Source organism: Lonchura striata, chromosome Z (assembly GCF_046129695.1).
Source record: "Lonchura striata isolate bLonStr1 chromosome Z, bLonStr1.mat, whole genome shotgun sequence".
NCBI lineage: Eukaryota > Metazoa > Chordata > Aves > Passeriformes > Estrildidae > Lonchura > Lonchura striata.
The window spans coordinates 35220058-35240095 of record NC_134642.1 but is presented as its reverse complement, the minus strand read 5'-3'; the positions used below and the strand labels follow the sequence as shown (position 1 = coordinate 35240095).

The 20038-nt window shown below is 36.3% G+C and overlaps 2 protein-coding genes across 6 annotated transcripts in view; one reads left to right on the top strand and one right to left on the bottom strand.

The window, feature by feature from the left end:
• Positions 1–20038, bottom strand: part of FGF10 (fibroblast growth factor 10) — a 525855-nt gene that overhangs the window by 51575 nt on the left and 454242 nt on the right. The gene's annotated exons all lie outside the window — the stretch shown is intronic.
• GHR (growth hormone receptor) overlaps positions 1–20038 on the top strand; it is a 143932-nt gene that overhangs the window by 119370 nt on the left and 4524 nt on the right. For 4 of the 5 annotated variants that reach the window (XM_021553893.3, XM_021553892.3, XM_077790086.1 and 1 more), the window contains exons 4-8: positions 10213–10342; positions 11411–11571; positions 12597–12775; positions 15991–16162; positions 18560–18650. In XM_021553893.3, the coding sequence (XP_021409568.2) occupies positions 10213–10342; positions 11411–11571; positions 12597–12775; positions 15991–16162; positions 18560–18650 (733 nt within the window). The remainder of the gene's footprint in view (positions 1–10212; positions 10343–11410; positions 11572–12596; positions 12776–15990; positions 16163–18559; positions 18651–20038) is intronic. The other variant, XM_077790087.1, reaches the window with a different exon arrangement.

The window sequence follows — 20038 nt, the reverse complement described above, 5'->3', positions numbered from 1 at the left end:
CATAGGAAGATCCCCTATTAGTATGATGCTGAAAAGCTGGATCCCAAAAACGCAGGAAAATTCAAAGACCCATCAGAAATAGTCTACTATGAACAAATATGTGCTTATTGATGATTACTAAAATTCTACACCTCAAAAATTTCAAAAATATTGGTGTCAATGCCTTCCTGTTGAAAAGGAAATCATTATGTTCTTCTTTGTGGTTCACTGTATTGGGCCTGCCAGGAATAGTGCAAAAGACCAGTGACTGAGCAATAACATGGTAACTTCTATAAAACTTCCTTAAACATGTTCTGAGGCTATGTCTTCAAAAAATTTTAAATATTCTGAGCAAAACTCGTAAACCACATGGGATGTGAAACAAGGCTGCCAACATTAATTGTAGCAGGAAATTAAAGAGTAGCTTTCTACCCAAAACTAAACTGGATTTTGTTCTTTTCTCTGTCTTAGACTTGTGTAATTCCATTTTACCTGCTGATGTTGATTCATATAGTAGTACAACCAGCACTAATTAGAGAGGAGTTTTTCACTGGCAGAGAACAATTTCCTGAAATAAAATTTCATATCATCACTCAGGGAGGGTCTCACATGACTCATTCTCACAGTTTTTTGTATTCATTGTTTTAAAGACAAGTCAAACCCTCTTGAACTCATCATGTTTTGCTCTTCACATGTAGAGGGTGTGAATTAATCACTTAATCTCATGTTTCTCAGTGTGCCAAAATATAGTTTTGGTCATTTTATACACTTACAGCTTGCAGTTTTTGATGAGGAGATGGTGTGATTATAACATTATTTTTTATACCAGTCTGAGTAACAAACTCTTACTGTGCAGGGATAGATGGAATCATCACAGTTCTGAGACTGTAATCAGGAAAATCTGGCTAAGTGCACAAAAGTTGTCTGTGACTTGTTTTAAGATCAGTTTTCTCTTACTAAGGCGCTGGAGCAAAATCACAACTTCTGGCTTTAGTGGTGTGTTTGTTGACATTTACAGAGTAGCAGAGGATACTGAAAGACAACTCAAGAGACCAGTCAGTAGAAAAACAAGGATTAGTCTGGAGGCTTACTTCTGGCTACCCAGTGCCATAGAGATGATCAGAAGATCTTTTAGGTTCACAGTCAGATGACAGAAATAAAAACTGAAGGAAAATATGTGTTATTACCTTAAGCCAAATTAACTTCTGAGTCATGAGTGTCCCCCGTTTGTATGTTCTCTGGTCTTTTGTTCATCCTAGTGCTGAATTGCCAATACTTCTGGGGGTGGGGGTGTGTTTTTCCACTGTTGACTTAATTCCATCAGTCTGACATCATTGACATGAGCTTTTCTCTTTACATCATCCTGAATTTCAGATAAAGTCAAGATGCACTCAGCTCAGCAACTTTTCCATTTTGGAAAGAACTTCAGATACTCCCAGTTTTTAATTTACAGCTGTGTCACATACATTTCATTTCATGCACAGGAATCCAAAGCACATATGTCAAGTCATGTCTGTTAGAACTGCTTGGTACTTCAATTTCTTGGTTGGGTTTTTTTCAAATAAAACTTGTTTGTAAATTAGTAGAACTTTTAGATTGTCTGTCACAATATTGGCTTAATTTCTGACCTGTAGGAGTGCTTTATAAATATTATTAAAAGGGCAATCCTAGTAGGACTACTATAACTTTGCTTAAGAGGAGACAGAACTGTTGTCACTGTGATTTTCCTTTTGAAACCCACTAAAAAGATCATTCTTACAAAAGCAAAAGCACTGCAAAACTGCAAAGACTCATGTTCTTGTTAGGTTTGAGAGTAAAAGGAGGAGAAAACAATTCTTCAATTCTTTTATTCTTCTTGGATTTAATTTTTAAATTTCACTTTGAAGTTGGAAACTCAGTTCATGATTCACTGCAATAATAAAGCTCTGAGTTATGGAATGAATAAACATCCTGGTCACAGTAATAAAACAGACACTTTAAAAAGCACAGGAGAAATATGGCATGACAGGATATTCTAAAATACTCAATTCAGTTCTCTTTGGGATCCAAAAGAAAGTGTTATGGTCTCAAGGTGCAAAAAGAGTGAAAATACCCTGTAGTCTCTGTATACCTCACAGTGTGTCTAAAGATGAAATTGGGTGGTTGTCATGATGAAGAATTGTGAAGAATCACTAGACTTGCAGTCTTCAAAAAGGTTTCAATTATCACTGCCACAGGAATCCTTGGACTACTTTGAGGACTCAACTTCTGTTGAGTGTCTGTGGCCCTGCTTGCCTAGGATGGTTTTTGTAATAGCACTTCTCAAGGAATGGCTCAGTACAATCCTGTGGAGTTTAACTCCAGGTGAAGGTAACAAATGACCCTCCTAGTAACAGCCTCCATATCTTTTTAATCTCCATAAACATCCTGGACATTTATGGTTTTTATGGACGTTCCATAGTTTTTTAATTGCTATATGGTGACTGTAACGGGGAACTTCCCTCTGGACTAAGGAATAAATTGTTGCTGCCTTTTCGGAATGCCCTTCAAAGATATTCAGATAGTTGTTCTGTGGGTAGAACTGGCATTTTTGCTTCACTTGAATAAAACCCAAATTTTACTACTTCAAATGGAGATGGTTTAAAATCTCTGTAGAGTACAAGGTAGGATTTTTCTGTCATGTATGAGAGATACTCTATTGTTTTGAAGAATGGTTAAAATCTGCAGAACTCAGAAATAACTTGAAAGTTTTACAATGGAAAATACAAGAATTTAGATATTAACTCTGATCTCAAAAGCAGTGATCATCTCTGATCAAAATTAGTGATCAAAAATCAAAATTCCTGATCAAAAGCAGTGTGAATTAAAAAGACTGAATGTCAAGAACAAGGCCAGATTGGCGGGCAATATTTCTGTGAGTTGCTTCATTCAAATGTAACAAGTGTGTGGATGGGAAATAAACAAGAAGAAATACCAGGACACACTTCTGCATAACCAACACTGTTTTGATGATGTTTGGGACATAGTGTCATTGTCATCCTACCCATGGAGTCTGGGATATAGTATCACTGTTAGTGCACAGCTGCATCTTAGCTGTGAAGGAAACCTGACAAACTCACAGCCCTTCTTTCATGGAGCACTGATTATATTAGGCCTGATGTTTCACACTTGATAGATCTGTGAGGAAGATCCCAATCTTTCTGTTGCACTGCCATTGTTCACAGTTGTCCTTAAACAGGTTTGCTGCATCAGTGCTTGCTTGTCTCTTTTCACACTGCCCTTGCAACCACCTGCTTTCTTCTCCAGTCTGTTACGTTAGTAGCTGTCTTGGGTGATCCCAGGTACAAGCTGTTTCTGCTCTACATTATCAGGGTATGCATGTGCCAGACCCAGAAGTTGTTGTCGTCGCTGTTCGAACTGAGTAACAGTGACTGCAGGCTTACATCAGATCACACGTTTCATTTGTAGTTTGTCAATGTTATACTTGTTCTGCCTTACCTCAAGTCTTTTGCTGCCCTTTCTTGCCTTCCTGCGATAACCATTTATGCCCTCTTGTGCTTTTCTTTCCAAACATGTAATTTTCATTCTTCTTTTCATCTGTGTCTTTGTCCTTTTTCTCCCTGTTTTGGCTCCATTTTTCAGTTAACCCACTACAGGTTAGCTGTGCTGTAGCTTTTCCTTTGTTAAAACACTCTCTGTATTGTTCTCAGCCTGGCACTTGTGCTGTTTGCTTTCCTAACACCACTGCACAGACATTTGCTGCTGACAGGTTTTGCAAGGTGTGCCCCACAGTACCCTGCCCACCATGGGCTCCATGCCCCAGCCACCTCCACCAGGCTCTGGGGCTCAAGGCTTGGTCCCCCCTTACCCCTGGTCGGACCAAGACCTGGCTACCCTTACCCAATGCTAGTAGCCACTGCAGTGCAGTCAAAGTGCCCCATCTGCACAGCTTCTTGTTTATAGGGAAAGGAGCTAATGTTAAAACAAGGGAAGTTGCAACATTTAGGCAGGAGCATTAAGATGTGCCCTGGAGTGACTTTTCATTAAGTTTTGTCAAGTTGCAGTTCTTAAACCTGGTTCACACCTGACAGTCTTACTCCTGAGTACTCTCCTCTTAGAGTTTGGGAAGGTGTTGGAGCCTGGATTGGGAATGCCAAGTTGAACTTTAGCTTCTTATTCTGAAAAGCTTGTCTTTCTGGTGCTGGTTCTGAGCACCAATCTCTGATAATTTTGGAGAGGCCTCATCTCAAGAAGGATAACCCTTTGTCGCTGTATGGTGAGGAGCAACGCTTTTGGTTTTTGACAGCTGTAAACTTTGAACTGGGCTTCAGACTAGAAATTGCTAGTACATATGCAAGAGAAAGAAGGATATTGAAAATTTTTATCAGTACTGAAAAATTTATTTGCACTGAGGAGGGCATGGAAGACCTTTTGTGGTATTTACTAATTACGCATTCTGTTTGACCACAGGACCTCATTTGTGCTTCCATATTTCCTCACATACCCTACCACATAATGCTAGTCAATACTGAACACCTCCAGCAATGGCTGGAGATAACAGAGGTAACAGATAAAAGCATTACACATTATTTTTTTTGTACATAATTTCTTGAAAAGGTCATTTCAATTTAAGTTACAACTATGTAAGCAATTAAGAGACAATTGGAAATGGGTCTGTTAAATTAACTACCTTTCATTTACAATTGCCATAACGTTTGGCTTTGCTTCTCTTTATCTGTTGTGTATGAAGGCAGGCCAGTAGACAGGGATTAGCTACAACAGAAATCACTTGATTCCACCACTGCACATGGGAGGGCATGATTTGGAAAGCACATATCAAGTACCATGGGACATTGCACGTGTGCACATCCACTGTCCTCGCTGTAATATCTCATGGGCAATGGTACTGAGTAATACTGCGTGATTGTTTTTTCCCCTCAGTCCTCAGCTTTATTTACTTAGTTTGTGTGTACTACCCTTACATGTGTGAGCCACATTGATTTCTGTTCTGTGGATGCTTAATAGCATAGAAAGTGTGGGAAACCAGCACAGCTATTGGACTTCTATGCTATGGAATAAGCTCAGTTTCTCCTGGCTTTTATGCTTTTAACTACATCAGACTCACTTAGCTAAAGATGGAAGATTTTTTTTTCTGGAAGAACAGCCAGAATAATTATCTGTTTTGCAGGGATGCCTACATAATGTATTTTGAGGTAGCAGTCATCAAATTAATCTTCAATGCAGACGTAAACATCCCACTGAATTTATCATGATCTATTAAAATACTTAGACTTACTTCATGGGCATAATATTCTCTTAAACAGTATTTCCATTCTGTTTTCACTGTGATTCAGCATATCAGAGTTACTAAGCTTTGCTTTGTTTCTGACAAGTATTTTGTACAAAAGGATATGATTTATTATTGATATTAAATAAATTTTATTATTCGCCACAAAAAATTTTTCCAGAACTCGTTAGTCCTTTATGTGTCCCTTTTACTTAGGGCAAAAACTGGGTCAGATTAGCCAGCAGCCTGATGAAGAAGTGATCTGGTTGTTGTTTCCCTGTACTGCATCTTCTGCTGTCTATATAGGATGTCCGACAACTTATTAGTTCTAGATTGTACCTATTCAACATATCATCCACTGACACCAAACGTGCTTCATTTTTCTGCCTGATTTAAACAAATTAGAATTTCCTGGTAGCATAGAAATCAAATGGCTCTTATTAAATGATCGAACCTTTGATGAGCCTGGTGGATTCAGGAGCAGGACCTAATTGACAGAGCATTTGCTGCCAATGTACAAATTTGAGCTACAGGAAATAGCACTCCAGCTCTTCGTAGCTGTTTTCGGTGTTAAATGTAATGAATTCCCTTCTTTGTATTGCCATTTCCACCTTTCTCTATTGCACTCTAGCAGTGACACATTGTATGTGCTTTGAGAGTGGATTATATGTAGAGATGTGCTGTTGCATAAGATTTCATTTATCAGTGATTTGCATATTGGGACATGTTATTCTTCTGTGAGTTTAACTTTGCTGGAGGTTTGACTGGTACAGGAAGTTCTGATAATGGATAATTCTACTTGAAGCTTCTAAAATTCACAACTAGAAACACCTCCTTTTGTTCAGCGAAAGTGCAGCCCCTTTTATAATTTTCTGTTTAGTTAGCTTGATTTTTATCAATCAGTCATACGCTTATTATCATTTCACCTACCGAAGTCCTACAGTAAGGACAATAAGTGGGATATTTCTGTATAATTTGTGTACTCCTCCACTGGAGTCCCTGCAGAAGTACTAGAGGTTTGGTGGCAGTAGGACTTTCTCCAAAATGATGATAAAACTGTTTTAATACACCCCATCACATATGTCAGTTCGTTACTCTTCCACACTTCTAGCTCCTTTTAAAGCTATATTTTCTTAGAGAGACTTTTAAAGAAGGGAGCAGAAGGGGGAAAGTAAAAGAAAGTAAAAAAGTAAATTCAATCTCTAAAAAAATTAGACTTCTGACACTTTTTTCCATGTTTTTTCCTGTAGAAATGGCATATTTGGTCAAGCCATTATCTTGAGTAAAGCGAGTGGTTTTATTAATGGAAGTTTGACTGGAACTTACTAGATTAGATAGGAAATTAGCAAGTTTGCATCCATACTTTGTTTTGCTCTTCTTTGTTTTGCTCTTCTAGTCTATTTAAAATTTCGGTTTGACAGCTTTTACTTTCAGTACCCTGCTGTCTTTATGCTTCAATGCATTCAGCTGAACTATTGCTTACAGCTATCACATTCTGGGACAGTTTGCTCAGATGGAGCTCACCAGAGGGGTGCACAATGCTGATAATTTACTTGTGTGGGAAACAAAGAATTCATGAATGCTACCCCAGGAATGCCAAGCCTAACACAAGTCAATATGCTAAAGTTTCTTCAGTCAGTCACAAAATCTGTGGCTGGAAACTTGACACAGAAACTGGAAATGTTTTTCATAAGATAATATTTATTTCAAATAGTCATAAAATTAAAATATATGTACTCATATAAACTGGTTAAATCAGGAATACTGAATCCCAAACAAAAATACCCCCTGTTCAAAAATTCTTGTGACTTTTGAAGGAACATCTATAAGAGAAAGAATTAATGATCCTGTCATGATGGAGTGGAAAAGAAAAACTTGGGGATACATTCCTCTGAAATTAGAATGTAAGAGACTAAATCTTAATTTGTATTCCGCATTCCAGAGAATTGATTATAAAGACATGGTACAGCCCATATCTAAGATTCTGCTGGACCTCTCAAAATCTAAGTTTGATTTGATTCAGTTCATTTCATTTTGTTAAAAAGTGACAGTGTGACTTTATTTATCCCTACAGATGAGAACATGGTCCACATGGTCTTTACATATTATATGTTCTATCTATAAATACAGCTATAAATACATCAACAGAAATATTCTAATTTAGGAGAGTTTTCCAATATATCATTTTCTCAAACTGTTAATGTGTTGCAGTAAAAACAACTATATTTGCATGTAGCTGAGGATATAAACAGGAAAAGCCATAGCTTGTACTTCCTTGCATGCTATCTGTTTATAGAAAAAGGGAGAGACAAATGTCTTCTTGATTATAGGTGTTATACAGTTGTGGCAATTTTATTCATGTATTTGAAGTAAAAGCAGAAAATCTAATTATTTTTTCTTGTTCTGTTTTTAAACAGTTTTTTTCCTTTGTTTTGCTTTGATATAATAATTTGATTTTGAATTATATAAGAAAATTCAAATTTGAAAGCTGGAACACTCACGCTTTTAAAAGTTATAAATACAGTACTGTTATTGAATCTTTTATCCTGTTTTATTTTGGATTTATGTTACGACGATTTGCAGTTTTGTGATCGTGTGCTGTTTCTAACAAAGCCATCTACTACATGGAAATTGTTTGACAAATTATGTAAAACTGTGCAAAAACTGAAATCAACATCAATCCCAGAAGCATTCTGAAGTTTTGCCAAAGCTGTCAAACACTAAAAAAATCAGACACAATAGTAAAAATGTTCTGTTTCAATATTCTCTGGAAAAAGAGCAGTGCAATATTTTTCCATTTGTAGCAACATTTCATTTCAAAATTTTCTTCAGTTTTAAACTTATTTAAAGTTGAGTGAAATAGAACATGCTAGCTAAGAAAAAAGCCAGATTTTTTAATATTTCCAGTCAAACTTCAGTTATTTTAGGGTGGCAAGATGAATTCTCAATGCTTTGGGGAGGCAGGAGAAGGAAGGGGAGGGCAGAGAGCTTTAATCTAACCAGCTTGTGAAATGTATTTAGTGACATATTCTCAGGCCTTGTTCATTGTCCAAAGTGTAAAATCTGACAATTTTATGGGATGAGCAAAACAGAAATTCTAATACTCATGTATTAGTGACTGATGTGGATGCTTGGCAGTGTGTAATATAAAGTACACAATTTAAACCACTGAGCCTGATAAATACAGATTGCTCAGGCATGGGTGTCTATCTGAACCATAAAGGAGTCAGCGTTCATGAGGGCCACAATATCCTCTTGTGTAGCAGGAAGTGCCTAGTGCTTATGCATAACTGTATCTTAATATTTTTTCTGACTTTGAAGGTAAATATGTTGTATCCAGTATTATCACAGAATCACAGAATGGTTTGTGTTGGAAGGGACCTGTAAATAGTCCAACCCCCCCTGCAATCACCCAGGACATCTTCAACTAGACCAGGATGCTCAGAACCCTGTCCAACCTAGTCTTGGGTGTTTTCTGGGTAGGGCACCCACAAACTCTCTGGGCAATCTGTTCCAGGGTTTCACCACCCTGACACTAACACATTTCTTCCTTATATCTTGTCTGAAATTCTGATATTCACAGCTGTGATACTGCCAAAACATTTGCAATGAACTTTGCATGCAGGGTCTAGTAGCATCATATTTTCCCTTTTCAGGGATCATTTTACCACGCATAAATGTCTGACTAACATCTAAATTTTAAATGCCTTTTGGAGAAATTTTCTTAAATAAATGATTGTATTTCCCAGATAGTCTGTGAAGGGAGGTAGACAATTCCATGTGCATTTGATCTTCCTCTGAAAACATTTCAGGCCAAATAGGGAACACTGGCAATTAGAACCTTCCAAATCAGGAAAAAATTAAGGCTTGACTTTGGAAGCAGTGAGTCATACCTGCAACTTCTGTGTTTATACTTGTCACAAGGGTTGATGTGGCTGACTTATTATAGCGGTTATTTTATGATCTTCCATAGTTTTTGTTTTGATAAAGAACAGAAATTGTGGATATAGAAGTGGCATGTGGCATAACATGCCCATGCTTAGAAGTCCCCTTATCTCCCTCAAAACAAGATTATTTCTGCATAGCATTGTGGACACAAACCTGAGCTCAGCTCAAGCTGAGCTTCTATCATGAGCAGGCATTGTGAAATGCCTCAGGTGGGTATGTGCTAAGCTGTATGAGTCTGATGGAAGCTCTGCAGTACCACACCTTCAAAGCAAGTGAAGTGCTAATTCAGTCATCTGTATTGAACTAACCAAACTGGGGACAGCCAGCTGGTCCAAAGGCAATCAGCCCACTGTGCTCAACCTTGGTGCGACCTCCCTATGTGCAGTGTTGGGCCCTGCAGTTTAAGAAGATTTTAATGTCCTTGATTGCCTCTTGTGGAGAGGAAACAAAGCTGGTAAGAGGGCTAGTCACAGGACATGTGGGAATGGTTCAAAACTATACCAGAGGGCTTTGGACTGGACATTAGGACAAGTTTCTTTAGGTGGTCAAACTCTGGAACAGGCATCCTAGAGCGGTGGTCGATGCCCCAAGTCTGCCAGTATTTAAGAGGCATTTGGACAGTGCCCTTAATAACAGGCTTTACTCTTTGGTTAGCACTAAAGTGGCCAGGCAGTTGGACTGGATGATTGTTTTAGGTCTCTTCCATCTGAAACAGACTTTTCTGTTCTGTTTGGTTACAGCTGTAGGGCTGGCAAATCCCTATGCTAAGTGTCAGGCTGTGATAATGTCACTTCAAAAGTACAAAAGAGAGCTTGATGCATCTTTCAAATTTATGGCTTCTACAGTCATCTACATGTATGCACATAAGAATTTAAATCTTGCCTCATTGTATATAAGGGATTGGAAGAAAATTTATTTATTCATTAAAGGTGCCGAGTTTAATTTTAACAGCAGGTTAGTCTGGGGTTTGGATTTGTTTAATGTGTATCCTTCTGTCCCCTACTTTTTTTTTTTGACAGACCTCTTGCAATGGCCACAAATCAGCAAATGCAGATCACCTGAAATGGAGACATTTTCATGTTTTTGGACTGCTGGAAATTTATATAACCTCACTGTTCCAAGAATACTACAGCTATTGTACAAAAAGAGGTAATAAAAGCCAAAACAGGAAAAGAGAGAAGTAATTTATTTTGCCATGCTTGTTAGGTTGCTATTGTTAATTTTTTGCTGTGATATGAGCCATACTGTTTTTAAGGGTATAAACCCATGTTTTAAGTACATTTTTTTTACAATGTTAGAATTTACTGGTAATTATTATGCAATTTGCAGCCACAAACATTATTTGACAGATAATTAAGAACACAGTCTTACTAAATTTAGGTCCGGGTTGCAGAATCCGAAACTGAATACTATATGGCTTGGGTAAGGATTTTTTAATAGGCAACTTCAGTTTGTTCTTTATCCATCTAACTTGCAACTTTGAGATTCTTTATATGTATGAACAGATGTGGATGTTGGATACAGGCCCTTTTGAATTTTTATTAAAGTCTTATGAAGTCCCCATTGATCAATTGCTGTGATAAAGTCTGAATGTACAGGTCCACATGAAAAGGCTGCTTGAATGCTGGGATAATGTTCCATTGAGTCCTGTTCAATTATGATTCAGCTCCACTTTAAGCTTTTTTAAATTTCAAGTTGCTACAATGATTAGCCTGAAAAAGGACATAGACATTACCAGTAATGGCTATTAAGGAAGTAGGCCTTTTGTTCACAGGAATAGGAGGATGTGCATTTCTGTTCCCTCTAATGAACAGGGTTTTGATCTTTTTGATCTACAGATGCTTTTTGATGATGGCAATTATACATTTGTATAGCAGACTTGAGCCTAATAGCAAGGCTGGCTTTCTTAGTTACTCAAGACATCTCAGAAATCATAGAAACATAGAATAACAGAATCAAAAAATGCTTTGGGTTAGTAGGTACCTTAAAGTTCAACTATTTTCCAGGCCACTAAGAGTACATGAGTACCTAAACTCAGTTATGTAGGTTTCTTCAATAGTGGTTTCATTGTAAATCATCACCAATATTGACATGTTTTCATCCCTTTTGTAAGTTTTACAACTTACAGTACTGTGTCTTGTAACATCTATAATTTGTACTTTGTAAAGGTCTGTAAATCTCTCTCTTATGGATATTGCATTTTTGCTGTCATTCTAGTAATGAGGAAGACTGGAAAGAATGCCCTGATTATGTCACTTCAGGACAAAATAGCTGTTACTTCAACGCATCCTACACCTCTGTATGGACACCGTATTGTGTTCAGCTTGTCAGTAAAAATGAAGTATATGATAAAAAATGTTTCAGTGTTGATGAAATAGGTATGCTTCCATTATGTATCATATATCTGTAAGCTTCTGTAGTACTTAGGCTGTATTTAAATATTACCTCTCAGAAAAGTTAGTACCTAAAATATATGATACATGGGAAGGGATTTGATTTTCTAACAGTGTAATGTGATCCACACCAGAAAATATTGCCTAAATTGGAAAAAAGCTTAAAGGACAAAAGCAAATATGAGGTGTGGTTTCTTTTCCTAAATACCAGTGGTCTCTCAAATGTGTGCATGCTCAAATGAGCTTGTCTTTGCTTTCACTTTAAGTCCTTTCTAATGGAGGCTACATCTCCTTGTAGAGCAAAGCTTGCATTAAAACCTTGATTCTGCAAAGCTCTGAAAGCCAAACATTATTTTGTTCCCGAATCAACTGTAATCTAAAGGATCAGGATGTCTGGTATTTCTAAGCTAGGATTTATATTTATGGCAATATGAATTTTGACTGCCTGGGATTTTACAGATGTTATTTCTTGTTCAGAGTGGTAGTGTACCATCATTAACTACATATCCAGTCAATTTATTCCTACAGGTGATTAGAATACCCAATGCTCTCTTTTATTCAGCTGAGAAAATTTAGCTTAGTTTTTCAAATATGAAAATTTTTCAGTGTACTTCTATACTAGCTACTAAATATTTGTCTTTCTGTATTACTCCAGTTACTGTTTTTATTTCTAGTCAGAACTCTAGATTTAAATTTTGATCCATAATTGTTTATATCTAGTGTTTTAGACTATCTATTCAGAAATATACTTCAATAGGCAATACATTCTTAATCTTCTTTATTAGTTGTCTGGGTAAGATTTGTGCAGAATATATCTACTGCCAATTGACAGGGTGTCTTCTTGTTACCAAACTTGCAATAGCTTTGACATTGCAATATATTTGACTTTAATCAGAAAATACACAGTTAATATACTTTTTAAGTCCTGAAATAATTTATCAGTGTGTAGTAAGAATGTTCATTTCACATTGAAAACTGGCTGTTTTATTCCAAATACTCTGTTTAAACAGTACTACCTGATCCCCCTGTCCACCTTAACTGGACCCTGCTAAATACTAGTCAGACTGGGATCCATGGCGATATCCAGGTAAGATGGGATCCACCACCAACAGCAGATGTTCGGAAGGGATGGATTACTCTGGAGTATGAATTGCAGTACAAAGAAGTTAATGAGACAAAATGGAAGGAGGTATGAAACAAATACTTATTATACATTAGTCATACTGCAGTGTAGGCTTGTTCTATCCCTAACATTCTCGTGCCACTATGAAAAAACTTGTTTGTAATTGAATTCTTAAACAATATGCCTACATTTTTTATGACATTTTCTAGCAAACACTGTAACTGTACGTGTCAAGATAGTTGACAGGCAGGATAATGAAAAACGCAGAAACACCTGTGTTAGATTAGTAAGTATAGGAAGAGTCAAATATATGCAAGTTTTTTCAAGGATAAAATATTTTTCTATCATTTTCTTAAGCTTCAGCTATTTAAAAAGTGCATGGTGTTTCAGTAGTCTGAACAGGAGTATTTTGCTTGGTAAATATCACCATGTGAATCCAGATTCCTCAGAGTAGCTGTTTTAATACTTAAAATTTGCATGGAGGTAGGGATTGAGGGAGGGGGGGAGGGAGAGAATGAGGGAGGGAGGGAGGGAGGGAGGGGGGAGGGGAGGGAAGGAAGGAAGGAAGGAAGGAAGGAAGGAAGGAAGGAAGGAAGGAAGGAAGGAAGGAAGGAAGGAAGGAAGGAAGGAAGGAAGGAAGGAAGGAAGGAAGGAAGGAAGGAAGGAAGGAAGGAAGGAAGGAAGGAAGGAAGGAAGGAAGGAAGGAAGGAAGGAAGGACTTTGAGTTACAGTTTAAAATTTTACACAATAAGCAAATAAATATATTGCAATATAGATAAGACAGATTTCATACCAGAAATCAAGGGAAAGTTTTTTGATAATCTATGAAAATATAAAATAATGTATTACAAATCTTTTACGTTTACTTTTTGAAAATCACTTAATTTTTCAAGTAGTTAGTTTTTCTGTTACAGGGAAGATATTGTACCCATCTTATCTGAATGCATAGGCTAAATGTCAGTGTGTCATGGCATATTTGCATATGGAAAGCTCTTTAATGCAGTAAGAACATCATGTCAGAGCAGAATCCTTCCTTTGCTTTCTTATTAACATGAACTGGGTTAATTGGCAGAAGAAAAAAAAAGCCCAGATAATACTGTTACAAATTTGTCATTAACTACAAAAGGAAAATTTAAACAATTTGAATGTAGTCAAATTTACCAACTGAAATGTAGTCAAACTGTTTTGCTTGCCTTCACCTGTGAAAGGCCTTGTCTCTCTCCTCACTTCTGGTCTTTCTCAGTGTTAGCATTTTCTCTTTAACTTCTCTTTCCTTATTACTAAGTCTACAGCCAAACAGGCCTATAATGTCTGTGTTGTGTTTTTTCCTAATATTTCTCTGCCTTTCTATCTATACTGGTTTAATATATTAGCCTCTTAATATATATATACTTAATGTTAGCCTCTCTTTTAAAGCCTATGAAATGTGTTGAGTTTAGGCAGTAAATCAATAATATTTAAGAAGCTGAAAATCTGCAGATGTTCAAAAGCAAAAATGCACATATATCTCAAAAAATGCACATTTTGGTTTTTTTTAATAATAGTTTCAATATTAGTCATATAAATACTCTAATAAAGCTTTGGTTTTGCTCCAGTACTGTCAATAATCCCAGAAAGCGTTGTGACTAATTCTCTTTTCGAGTAGTTCTAGGAGAGGAAAGATTTCAAGATCAGTGTTCTTTCAGAACACAGATAAGGAATTCCTGACTCTGATACTTGCCTCAAGAGACAAAGTATTATAGATTATGTTGGACTTAACCTGTGTGTAGTGTATGGTTTTGTAAGCCTTTCATTTTAGGAGCATAAATATGGCATAATTCACTGAGACACTATGAGAGCACAAAAATCCTGGTCTAGCCTGGGACAAGAGCAAATTTCTGAATGACAGCATTATAGCAATGCTACAATTTCACTCTTTGGATTCCTTGCTACAAATGCCTTTTCTAATGAATGTTGAAGCACATTAAGACGGAAATGTCTATTTATACATGGTCAAGTTATACGTATCTAGTTATTACTATTTTTTTACACAAAGGATAATCCTTGCTTAAATATACCATAATGCTTATAGTAAATTTAGTAAATTATAAGTAATATAGTAAATTAGGAAATATAACTAATAAAAAATAAATTCATAGTACTTATTACTGTGTTAAGTCCCCCCTTCCTGAAACTTGTTTATAATTTTTCTGTATTTTTGGGGATGAATCATTGCTTTTTAATGCATAGCCTTTATTATTTTTTAATGTATTTCATAATTTAAAATAAATAATTTCTAAATTGAAAGAAGAATAAACATTAATAAGTAAGTGTAAAAACAGTAAGTTACAGTGATAAGAGGACCAAAATTATTTTCTGAGAATCATTCTAAACTAATAAAATCCACCCTGGATAATGGGTGTTAATGAGACAGAGACAAATTATTGGCTACCTTTTATGATGTCTCTCTTTTATGATGTGGCTTTTACTTGAATTAATCCATGACAAATGCTGTTTGTTCATCTATTTATTTCATGGTGAACTTTCCCCATTCTATACATCCAGTTCCATCCAGGAGTCTTTCATAAAGGCTCTGATTTATTCTTCTTGGCTTTTTCCAAGTGACACCATTATTTGGGGTGTATGTAAATTTATCAGTAGAACTTCAGTGAACTATTTTTTTGTGGCTTAATAGCATGAAATAGGTATATATTTGCTTTCCAAATGTATATTCTTTGCATATTAAAAACATTGGTGATGTATAGCAATGGTTCTCCACAATGCTCAGCTACTAGGAGAGAAAAGCAGTGTGTCTTCTCCAAAATCTGAATGGTTGGTTGTTAGAATATTGGAGTCTGGAGTCACCAGGGATCAGACAACTCCAGAGATGTTTGGTTGCAGCCATTAAATCTGTAGTGGAGATTGCAGTATTTTTATACCTCCCGTGTTATTTTAACAGCATTTTTGGCATTCTGCAATCAGTAATGTTGTGTTATAACAGTAAAAAGGATTTACAACCTGAAAGATGTTCACACCACCTACTTATGGCATGTAACTGGGGGAAGCTGCCTTTCTTCACTGACTGTATCTACAGAGCTTAGATTCCTCTGCTTTTAGTCCCCCAAATCACAGAACTGCCTGGTGACTACTAAGTTGATAGTAAACAGTGTGAATGTTCTCTGAACTCTTCTTGTGGTATCCTTAAAACTCCCAGTAGCAAAAATGCCTTCAGAAATCAAGCAGCAGTGTAAAATTGGCAGTACAACTGAAATAAATAAATCACAGTCCTTCTGTCTTTACAGTTAAAACCCAGGCTCTCAACAATGGTTCCACTGTACTCTCTGAAGACAGCAAGAGATTATGAGATACGAATCCGATCAAGACAACGAACTTCTGAAAAATTCGGGGAGTTCAGTGAAATCCTCTATGTATCATTTTCTCAACTAGGCATTGGATGTGATCATTGCACAGAAGGTAAATAAGCAAAGCTTTTTTTATAGCTGTGATTATTGTCTTTCTGTTGAAGGGTGGTTTCAACCACATGTTATATGGTTGAATACGTTGGTATTCCAGCCTACTTACTACATGAGAATCATTGGGAGAGATTCAGAATGTTCAAATTCCATATACAAGTTCAAAAGTAAACTCAGGAAGACTGTTTCACAGATCATCAGAGAGCAAAAATACAAATAGCTTTAAGAATCAGAAGTAACTGCTATTGCACATCTCATAGAGTCTAAACCAGAATTAAATCTCATACTTCATCATCTAAAATGAGCACTTCAGCTGGGAAGAGAATAATTGTGATTTCTTGTAATACCGTTGGCTAAGTTTTTTTCTAGAAGTCTGTGCTTTTCTGATCATCCTGTTATACTATCAAGGGCAGTGAGTGTTTTTCTCATTCTTGCTTATGACTGTTACTCATTTTCAAGTGCTGTTAAAGACAGAAGCAACCATTGAGAATCACATTTTTTCTATTGAAGGAATGAGACAGTGCCTTTTCCAGAAGTGTTCTCAGGTTTGAGCTACTAAATTAAGTCTTCAAAATATGAGGTCTTTCACAAGTAATTTTAACAAGCTGCTTCACATCATTTTCCATGTTATTAGTTCTCATTTCTAATTTATAGAAACAGTTAATGTTCTGTACATGTGGTATTTTTTTAATTAACCCCATCTACATTAAGTGGTCAAGGCTTTCATATGAATGAAATTAAAATACTTGGAAAACCTAAGGCCATCCTAAGGCCAGTTTTCTTCAGTCACTGCAACTCAAATTCTCCAAAATGATCCTAATCCACACAACTCACACAGCAGCAGTGAGCTGATTTGATTGAGAATGTATTTTTGCTTCTTTTGTATGTTATTTTCAGAAACACAGAATTAAACTTTAGATAAGTTTCATGTATTAATAATCTAAAGTCTTCTAGTGCAATTCTTGAAGGAGCTGGTCATTTGCTGGTCTTACTGATGTAACAATGAGTTACTCAAACCTGTTTAACACAGACATATCAATATAGACTTTATTGATGCCTGAAAGCATGTCTGGTCAAAATCTGAGCTGGGAACACACTGTTGAAACTCATACCTGAATTTTTAATTGTGTTTTTTCTCTGAAAGGCCATTTATGATCATATATATGGAGTTCAAAAGCTTTCTGTCCAGTGTTCCTTGGCCCAAAAAAATAAGAGTGAAATTTTTGTAGGAAATTTTAAATTACTAAAAAAATGAGAAATATCTAAGACTAAAGCTAGAAAAAAATCTCTATGCTTTGTAATTTACAATGTAATATTATGCATAATGGAATTGCTAGTATTTAAGAGATAAAACATTTCATTTATCAGCATTGTTCTTCATTTCTGCTAAATTGCATTTCTCAATTAATGTCTAAATTCTTTGTAGCCACCTGCATGGTAAATAAAAGTAGCTTTTTTTTACAGTTGATTCAACTGGTTCACAAAATAATTAATGTTCAACCTTTAGAAATAGAAATGGTATGTTTTTTGACACCACCATACATTAATTTTTGTGAGAATAAAATTGCTTGCTTGTGATTTTGTGTGCTATTAGTAGTGTTCTCTCAGCTTGAATGAACAAGTATTAGCATGGTCTGTGGCATTATATGCCCTCAGGACTACTGATACCATGTTGCAAGCAGGCAGAATGTTCCTCAGACATTATCTTTATTAAGATATTGTTTAGATTTATGAAATCAGTCTGGTTTAGCAAGGAGTCTCAGTGGACTTGTAAATTCATGGAAACTGCTGAGACCAAAAGCTGCCATGGATAAGGAAGGATTCTTCCCAATTCAGTGCTGCAACTGAGGCTCTCCCAAACCAGCCCCCATTTGCTCAGTCCTTCTTCCCCTTTCTGCTCCAGTGGGAAGAAGTGCAGAACTGACAACACAAAAGGTGAATATCACAGGTCAATATATGAGCAGTTTACTGGAAGCAGCAATGAGAGAAGAAAACAAACAGTAAAAGCAACAATATTAATAGCAAAAGCATATAAAAGAGAGGGTGGCTCACACTCTCAGTGACAGATGCTCACTGCAGAGACAACGAGCAATGTCAGACAATGCCACCACATTTTTCAACCAGAAGTCACACCTTTCTTCTTGGAAGCCAGGGAGTCCCTTTGTCCACCCCTGGTAGTGACATGAGGTGGTATTCAAGAACTTCCAAGTGATGGCCAGAACTAGGACAAAAGCACATTTTTATTTCTGCTGAACATAGAACTTTCGCATTTAAGTAACAAAAATTTTCATCAGTTTTTACCATTTTAGAATCCTCAGGTGATGAAAGACAAGGCTGAAATTAAAGATGTGACAGTAATGAAGATTCCTGCTTATATATTCATGTTTTGTTGTTTCAGAAGTTGAGTTTCCATGGTTCTTAGTTCTTGTCTTTGGAGTGTGTGGGCTGGCTGTAACAGTGATCTCAGTCATGCTGTCTAAACAACCAAGGTAGAGACTTTTCATTTGTTGGATTTTATGTACCTGTAGCTTAAAAAATAAAATTCAGTTATTTCAAATCTGGGGGACAAGGAATCATTTTGAGTATTTTTGTCTATTCCTGTAAATGACATATAACTGGAATTAGTATATATGGGGCCTTCAGCATGGGGAATCTGATTATGTTGATCTTCCTCTTTCACTGCAGTACGTTTTATTCTGCCAAATTTACATGATTGATTTACATAGGTTTTGAAGGGTGCTGCTTTTTAGTTAACTCAAATTTTTAACATACTATTTTTTATTCACATGCTGTTCAAAAGTTTCATACAAACATATGTCTATGCATATGACTTTGTTCTTAGACCATTCCACTAAACTCTATTTCTTGAAGCCAAGGGAAAGAGATTGAGTCATAGGGGAATATTTGGTCTCTGTGGATAAATTGCAGTTCCTGTAGATAACAGGAATAAAATGAAACTAAGCACAGAATTGCATTATTTGTAAAAATTATAAAATGGTATCATATACAAAAATGAAAGAATGAAACATATATAAAAATAACAGGTCTTAAAATTAATTAATCCCCTGATATGTGTTTTCAGGGATAGGTTTTGGAAGAATTCAACTTGGATGTCATATCAGTACTGTTGTACGCTATGGAGCAACACCATGGTCAAGACCCAGTGCACACATGTGTGTTGTCAGTGGTCTTGTGTTTACTTTGATAATGAGTACTGAGTAATTTTGCACATACCAAAACATTGTGAAATTTCATTTCACATACTGAAATTAAAATAATATGGTGCATTTGGAGCAGACCTAAATAAAAATTATTTTCATTACGCAATAATTTTTTATTTAGGCAAGCTCTATGCTTTGACAGAGTTCAATTTCAGGAAGCCATTCCCTGCAATAGCATCCCAATCCCAGATTTAAGAACAAGGCTCCTGATAAAATTCGTGACAAAAGTTTAATGTGTCAGAATGGAGCAATGTCCATGTGGCACCAGGAGCTAAGGTCAGTGCACTGAACAGCAGGTGGCTTTGTCTCAGAAAATCCTCAAGTCTGAAGCATATCTCTGATCAGAGTTTATAAATATCTTCCATGCTAATCTTGAATGCTGGAAGAAGCTTTTCTCCACTAAGGACCTTAATGTGCAAAGCTTTTCTGGACTGCAGGTGTGCACCCTTTCCTTCAAACTCAAGCATTTAGTGGTGAAATCACAATGTATTCTGAAGAGAAGCAGAATACAGCCTGCATAGGTTTTCCATAATGCAAAATCCATAATACAATCCATAATGCAAAAAAAAAAAAAAAAATCCCGGCTTGGTTTTCTCCTGATTCTGAAAGATACCAATTCATATTTTCCTCAGTTATGATCTCACAGACTCTGAATG